The sequence below is a fragment of the Apus apus genome, chromosome 12 (genome assembly GCF_020740795.1).
Source record: "Apus apus isolate bApuApu2 chromosome 12, bApuApu2.pri.cur, whole genome shotgun sequence".
NCBI lineage: Eukaryota > Metazoa > Chordata > Aves > Apodiformes > Apodidae > Apus > Apus apus.
The window spans coordinates 5115148-5123170 of record NC_067293.1 but is presented as its reverse complement, the minus strand read 5'-3'; the positions used below and the strand labels follow the sequence as shown (position 1 = coordinate 5123170).

Below are 8023 nucleotides of genomic sequence, written 5' to 3'. Positions count from 1 at the left end.
CAGCGGGGACTGACGCCTCGCATATTTTAACGATAATTACCCACTTTTCTTCTCTTTTCTTTTTTTTCTCTCTTAGAAAAAAAACCCACAGAAGCCCAACTGCTGTGCATTAAAAATAAGCTACTATTAAGAGAAATCAAGCGCCTCGTTACGCAAAGGGGGAGTGAGAGATCTTTCCACCAGCTGACGGTGCTCGCTCCGCGGCAGCAGATGCGCGGGTTTGGCTCCGCCGCGCGTCCCCCCCGCTGGCGCGCAGCCCCCGGGGAGGTGCGGGGGGAGCCAGCCCCTGCGCGGCTCGGAGGTAGGACCCTGCGCCCAGCCCCTCCCCGCCGCCGACTCGGAGAAGAGATGCCCAACTTTCCCCTTCCTCCCCGGCGGCGCGGAGCGGTGCGCGGAGCGGTGCGAGGAGCGCGGAGCCGGGCGGGAGGCGGCGGGGCTGGAGAGCGGCACAGCGGGCAGCGGGGGGGCCCCGCCGCCGCCCCGGCCCCGCGCTGAGCCCCGCACCCAGCCCCGCACCGCCGCTGCCGCCCCCCCCTCCCCCGGGACGGGTCCTCGCCTCGCTGAGATGCCCGGGACGGTGCTGCTGCTCTGCCTGGCCCTCGGGCCGGTCCTGCGCGCCAGGTGAGCTCCCCCCCCCAGATCCGGACACCCCCTTCCCCGCCTCGGTTTACCTGTCGCAGCATCTTCCCCAGCGACCGTCACCCCGGCTTCAGTGGGGGTTGGGGCACCTCTGTGCGCCCCGCAGCCGGCCCCGGGACAGGATCAGGGCTGGTCCAAGCAGCACCTAGTGCCTGCTTGTCCTTTGCACCCCGGGTCCCCCCTTCGCGTGCTGGGAATCAAGAGGAGATGCCGATTTCCAGCCCGCTGTCACCTCGCTGGGTGAATCCTGCAGGGGGCAGAGCTCCTTCTGGGGGCGTTCAGAGCAGGATCAGAGGGAGCTCAGCACCTCCTGGGGGTTTCATCCATCACCGGGGCATCTCCACTCGGAGTCTGGGCTGGGTGGAAAGGACTTTGCATCCCCTTCCCTGTGTTTCATCCCCTGGCTCCCTGAAAGCCTCTGCAGGGCTTGTAGCCTGGCAGCAGGAGGGCGGTGCGGGCTCCTGCCTTGCTCTACAGGTTGGCCCCCAGGTCCCAGCTCTGGGTGCGGGCTGGGAGCCCGATGCGGGCTGGGGGAGGAGGAGGAGAGTGGAGGTGCGGGGCTGGCGGGCTTGCGGTTCTTTCCCAGGGCCAGCGGTTTGTCACACTCTCTTTATAAACAGCGACAAAAGGCCCCGTGCACAAGGTTTTTCAAGTTTCTTTTTCCTTTCCTCCCCCCTACAATTCCTAGGCTTGCTGGTGAGTTTAATGGCTGGATGGGGGAAAGAACACGTTGTCAGCAGATTGTTGCCCCGGGGCTTGGGGGAAGAGGGATCTTACTGGCTGAAGTTAATTGTCAGAGTAAGCAGCCTTAAAGCCGATCAAATCCCATTACAAATGCAGTCAGGGACAGGGACCACGAATCCTGCTGCTACTGGTCTGCTCTGCCAAGGCTTCCCCACCTCAGGTGCAAGCAGAAAGTCTGTCCCTGCCATGGTCCTCCAGTGCTTGGCCTTCCTGGGCTGGAGGTAGTGAGAGCTGCCCCATAGCTCATGCCCTAACACCCAGACCCCACCAGCATGCTGGTGCCTGGGGGTGTTTGAGGGTTCAGAGAGGGTCTGTGGTGGTCCTGGTTCCTGTGCCCTATCATCCCTGCAGCACACTGCCACAAGCACTGCATTTTGAGAGGTGAGTCGTGAGCTGCAACATCACATGGAGGAGCACATAAGTCATGTATTCTCATGCCCTTGAAAAGGAAGATTTACTCCATAGCTGGCCCAGCTTTCCTTCTACCCAGTTCCTCAGGTCTACCTTTTCCCTGAGCCCCTCTTTGCCAGGAGCAGTGTCTGTGCATGTTGAGGGGGTAAGGGAGTGGGAGAGGAAGGAGAGGAAGCCTGTGTGAGAAGAAGGAGAAAAGGAGCAAGTTGTATCAGGGTCTTACTCTGCATTCACGGCATTTTTCCTGGCTGCAGCTTGGAAGGAGTGAATCTCACCTACCCTACACTTGATGGTGGATGCTGGGGTGAGAAGCTTGGTTCTGGTGCCCTGTGTGTTTGAGCTCTTCTGGCACAAGCTGCAAGACCTGTCCCCTGGTGCTGGAGCGGGCTGGATACTTTGTGCTGGGTGACTCAGCACTCCCCCACCACAGAGACTAACTCACCACGTTTCCCAGGGCACTGTCTTGGCTGGGAGCAAGGACCCAACTCTGAGCCCTGAAGGCAGGAGCCCTGCACAGCTCTGAAGCACTGGCAGATGGTTGGACCTGTGCAGAGCTGAGCACTGAGGCATCATAGGGTGTGCTGTGAAAGGAGAGGTACAAAGACATGTGAAACAGGTAGGGTGCAGTTTAGCAAGTCCCCTGTCCTCTGCCTCCTAATTCAGAGTAAGTTGACTGAATGTCCCTGTGCCTATGACCCTTGGAGGCATTGGGATGGATGACTAGAAGGACACATTAGGATGTAGTGATTAAGATCGACTACAGTGCTTTTCAACCTAAGAAAATGTTGTTCTTGCATTGTGTTGCTGTCTCTTCCCTGGGAGCAGGGGCAGCTTTGAGGTGTGGTAGCAGAGAGGCTGGGCAATCACAGCCCCATATCTGCATCTGCTCTGGGAAGTTCCTGCCTCAAGGCTATAAGGATGGCTGAGAGGGTGTTTGTCACCTCGCCAGTGGGTGCAGGTCTCAAACTGGTCTCAGACTTCCTTAACACACCAGATTGCAAATAGTAGTGGGTACACATCAAGCACCATTGGCTGTCCTACCAGACAAGGTGCAGAAGTGTCTTAGAGGGCTCGTGGCACATGTTGCTCTTCCCCTCTTCCTGCCAAGGGAAACCTTGGCAGACAGCTTGAGCCCTAGGGTTTGGGAGGCAGCCACCAGCAATTTGAATGGCTTTTAGTTTGACCACCAATGTGCTTGAAAACCTCAGCAAAACAGGTATCTGCTTGAAATAAAACAGAGTTAGGAAGGCAAGGCAAAGCACTGTCCTGCTGTAATGCCAAGGGTTGCCCAAGGAGGGTTGTCCAACCCTATCTATATACGTGAGCACATCCATAAGGACACCTCCCTGCTGTGCAGGCCTTCTGCTCTGGGCACCAGCAGGAGCTAACACAGCCCCAACCACATCTGTCAGACCAGAGGTTTCCTTGCAACGTCCCCAGCTCTGCCCTGCCCTCATCTCCCCTGCCATCATCTCCCCTGTGGATCCCCTGCTCACACTCATGCGTCCCAGCCCCATGGCCAAGTGCAGGAGTGCTGTGAGGCAAATACTTTGACATTTCAACAAGCAGAGGTGAGGAAACAGGACTCTGCCTTTCCTCCTGGCTGCACAGAGACAGACAAGAACTAGCTGTCTCCTGTCACCAAGCCAGTCACTTTGCACGAGCAGACAGAGCTGCCGGGCCAGCAAGTGTCCACAGTATGTTGGGGATCACTGCAGGTTTGCAGTGTGACATTTCCATTAGCAGCTGTTGGGGGACATGCACATGTCACGTTAATTCCTCTCCTCTGAAATAGCTGTTGTACTCTTCCCTTCTTGATTTTAAGAGAGGCCACTGAGAAGAGAGGCTGGGGAAGAGGCAGGGGCTTGCATAGGGTCACACTCCTGACCAGCAAGAGCTGGTGTATTTGTGCACAGACACCCAATAAAAGCATGTCTTCTTCAGCAAAAGCTGGCTTGCTTATGCTAAGATGGCTTAGTATGGTTTAGTAGATCAGGATTAGCTGCATTAGCAAAAAGCATATTTTTGGTAGTGTCACTGCATCTGTATTAGGGACATGACTCCCTGGAAATGCTCTCTCAAGCCCTAGGGTGTTAATCAGTGACACTAAACGAGTAGAAGGCAGAAGACTGAGGTCGGAGTGACCAGCCTGGTTTTGTTCAGCCCCGGTGGGATGTTTTGGACTCCACTGTGGCCTCACAGTGTGCAGGAACTGAATTTTGGCAGGACAGTGGGACACACAGCGTTCAGTGTTGGCAGGTGACCTGTCTTGGGCTGCCTTAAGTAGGGTCAAGGGAACACTGAGATAAGGCTTCATTGTAGCTGTTCCTGCTCTGCTGGAGGCAGCCAGCACCACCCAAAACACTGGCAGCAAGGGAGAGCAGTTAGGATTTCTTTTCCCTGCTCTCGGCTGCGGGCAGAAACACGTCCCTCTTGGTGCCCTGCAGGAGTGGGGCTGGACAGATTTTGGCTCTGGCCAGCTTTCAGGTGGTCCCTGTGCCTCCCGCAGCTGCTGGATGAGGCGGAGCTGTCTGCTCGGCTGTGCTTCACGGCACAACAGCCAGCCCAGCCTGCCCTGCCTCTGCTTAGATAGGGAAGCTCATCTTGACAGCCTTGCTTGAGACTCCTTAAGCGTCGTTAGCGAGGGCAGCACGATCAGACAGGAAACAACAAGCTGATGTGCCCATGTGTGGCAGCAGGCAGCCAGCTTGTTGGGGGACCCAGCCCAGTGCCTGAAAGCTGGGGAGATGCAAAGAGCTTCAAAGTGATTGTGAAAGCGAGTTTTATCTGGGGCTTTAAAAGAGGAGCATCTGATAAATTGACTGCAACATATCAATTTAATGCTTCTTTCCCCCTTAAAGTGCCTTTGCCAGGCTCTGCCTCCCCAGGCACCGAGGGGAGATGTGTATTGGTGGTGCTTGATTGCACCTCAGAGCTGGGAAGTGTCAACAGTGTCACTGTGCACCATTTCTGGCACTGGAGCAGGTGACACACTGACATGAGAGACGTGGAGGGGGGTGTGCTGGGTGTGGGATTGCAAGGCATCCTCTTCCACATATGGCTGTGCCATTCCAGGGACAATCTTGTGAGTGAGCTGCCCAGAGCAGCAGCAGGTAGGTAGAATTTCCAGGGTGACCATGTGGACCTAATTTAATCAAAGGGTTTGGGAAAACTCCTTGAGGAAAAGGGAGGAGTGCAAAAGGATTAGAGAGGGCAGATTTGAAAAGCAGTGGGAAAAGTTGTTGTTTAACGGATCATGTTCAAAGATGGATGCAAACTTTCCTTGCCTGGCTTGGTACTGGAAGATCAGGAAGATGGAGCATCTTTAAATGGGGACTTGTGCCAAAGGCTGGGAGGAAGGGTTCTTGAATACAGGGAATGGGTTGTGACAGGTCTTGGCCTGAGGGCAGAGGAGTTTGCATAAGGCTTTAGTTTCCCAGGATCAGTACAGGGCAGATGGCTGTGCTTCTGGCAAGCCAGATGTGCATGCTGCCTGCTTGGTAGTTTTAGGACCTCTTTTCTCTGAGATGCTTTCATTGTAAATGCCTTGCTCCCCAAAAACGCTGTTTGGTCACTGCCTTCTTCCTTAGAGGAAACCTGCTTCAGCTGCAAGTGGCAGGCAGAGCAGCTGAAGTATTTGTGGTTAATGGGCAGCTCCAGGAGCCTGAGACATGGGAGACCAGGCAGGAAGAAGGCAGGGAAGGGCAGGGGATGAACAGAATTTGTCCAAAGGGAGCTGGGGGGCATATGGAACACTCCATGCTTACTAGTCCTGACTGCTGGCAGCAAGGCCATGTCTGAGGACCCTAAAGTGAACAAAGGCACCAGGTGAGTTCTGTCTTCTTAGCAGTGTGATTGAGAAGAAATCCCTGAGCTCCTTATGTTCTGCTTTTAGCGGTGCTGCATCCTCCTCCTTTAGTATCTCTGAAACTTAGCTGTGCCCCTTCTCCCACAGAGTGCCAGAGAGATGCCATAGAGTGCCTCTCACCTTTTGTCTCCCTGCTCCAGGTGCGAGAGCACAGAGGAATATGATTACGATTACCTCAGCATCAACAAAACCTGGGTCCTCACCCCCAAGGCACAGGAGACAGATGCCACACAGATCCTCAACTCGCTGCTGAAGAACTACGACAACAAGCTGAGGCCTGACATTGGCAGTAAGTGTCCCCTGAAGCTCCCTGGGGCCACGGGTGGTGATCTAGCCTGGCTGTGTCCTGTGTTTTCCACGCTTTTGTGGCATGTAGTTGGGAGTTTTGGTGAGATGGAGCCACGCTGGTCCCAGATGCTCCCCTGGTACTCAGCCCTTCACAAATGACCACAGTCCCAGCTCATCCATACCTCTTTTATTTTCTTTACAGTCAAGCCCACGTTTATCGATGTGGATATCTACGTGAACAGCATTGGGCCAGTGTCTGTCATCCAGATGGTGAGTGCTGTCGTTGCTGCAGAGTCACAGTATCATAAGAGTCATGTTATAAGTGGCTGTCCCATCTGCTTTGCACTGCCCAAGGGTATGCCAAGAAAACCACTCAAAACCACAGTGCACTTCCTCATTCCTTCTCTTCCCCTCTCATCCATTTACTTTACCTCTTTCCAGCCCTGTTGGAAGCTCTGCTCTCCTCCCTGCCACAGGAGCACTGCGTAGCCAGGCAGGTTGTAGCAGTAGAGAGTGGCTTATAAAATCCAGTCCTACATCCACAGTTCATCTCTTCCAAATGGAGATACCAGGCATTGCTACTAGTCTGGTTTCCTAAGAAACACAGCTTATGCCATGGTGATGGGTGTGTGAGGACGTAGCTACGTCCATCCCAGTCCTTCCGTATTTTAGATCCACTGGGCTAAAACCAACCATATATTGCTGCAGGTGCAGGAGCTTCAGGCATATTCAGCATCTGGAGTGTTTTTGTGAAAAGAGGATGCAAGGCAGTGACACGAGCCATCCCCACTGAGGGGGAAAACTGTTGTGTGACCTGAACTCTTACTAGACACCAGAGAATCATATGAGAGGGTGCTGCTGAAGACAGCCCTGACTGTTCCTAGAGCCAGGCACTGGCAGGCTGGCATAAAATGTATAATACAGATAGTCTTTGCTGGGGACATGCCATTCCCACTTTTCCCCTTTTTACATAGCTTCTCCCAACCTCAGAAGCAAAGACTTCTTCCAGCTGTCATGCTCATCCCATGTTGCTGATTTTTCCTGTATACAACCTGAGGAAATGCACATTTCCGAGGAAGGGGAATGAGAATTTGACTCAGAGCTAAATCTCTCCTGAGCCCATGGTGAGATTTCTCTCTGCTGCAGATAGAGGCTTATGTAGGCTGGAAGGTCCACTGGAGGGGAAATGTCCCATTGATCTCTTTTAGGTGCATTGCAATGACAGCATCTTATGTAAATATTTCTCTTTCACATAGCCAGGCTATGTAGAAGATATAAAACCTAGTTCTGCTTTTAAGAAATATAGCACCATTACTGTGGCTATTAATTTAGACCAGCATGGTCTGTGCATCTGAAGCTGGAGGCTATAGGATGGCCTGACGTGCTGGTGCAATAGAAGGCTCCAACTTAAGCAATGGAGGTGGAATATCGGTGTTCTGTGATCTTCTGCTCACCCCTCAAAGGGTTAACTACTCCCTGCTGCCTTCAGCCTGGTGATGCTCTGTCAGGGCTTGGAAGCTGGCCGTGCGTAGCTGCTGCTCAACCTCCAAATGATAAATCATGTCAGGAGACAAAACTGATTCCGGTCCTTAAAAATGAATAGGTGATTTGAAAATGCCCCGTGCTGGGTGTGAATTCTGCATCCCCCTCATCAATCACTTGTCATAAATAGCATTAACATTCAGGAGTCAGCAGAAGGTGGGCAAGTTTGGAAAGGGAAGAAATGTAAAGTGATTTCTTTGTATCTTTTGCAGACCAGAATGGTAGTCTTGTTTCCCATTTCGGTAATTAAGTAAATGTTACGTTCTCTCCTCCCTGGGGAAAGGACCCTCTGTCCTGGATCTGGATGTCCAATTAGATTCCCATTAATGCAGAGAGTATATGTGTGTCCTTGGTTTATCACTAAGCTGAGCATGTTGCAAAGACCCACCTTGGTTCTCTGAGTGTGTTTGCGGGAAGAGGTGGCAGGGAGGGCTGCAGCAGCAGGGACCTGATGGAGGAGACTTTGGGTTCAAATTTTTTGCTGACTGGTTGTTTGCTGGAGGGATTTGTTCCTGATTTTGTTTTGTAATG

At 53.3% G+C, this 8023-nt stretch overlaps 1 protein-coding gene across 1 annotated transcript in view; it reads left to right on the top strand.

Moving 5' to 3' along the window:
* The first annotated feature begins 553 nt into the window (after positions 1-553).
* The window catches only part of LOC127389517 (gamma-aminobutyric acid receptor subunit gamma-4), a 31892-nt gene continuing 24422 nt past the window's right edge, over positions 554-8023 (top strand). Inside the window, exons 1-3 of the mRNA XM_051630085.1 lie at positions 554-621; positions 5803-5951; positions 6153-6220. Of these exons, the coding sequence (XP_051486045.1) occupies positions 566-621; positions 5803-5951; positions 6153-6220 (273 nt within the window). The 5' untranslated portion in view covers positions 554-565. The remainder of the gene's footprint in view (positions 622-5802; positions 5952-6152; positions 6221-8023) is intronic.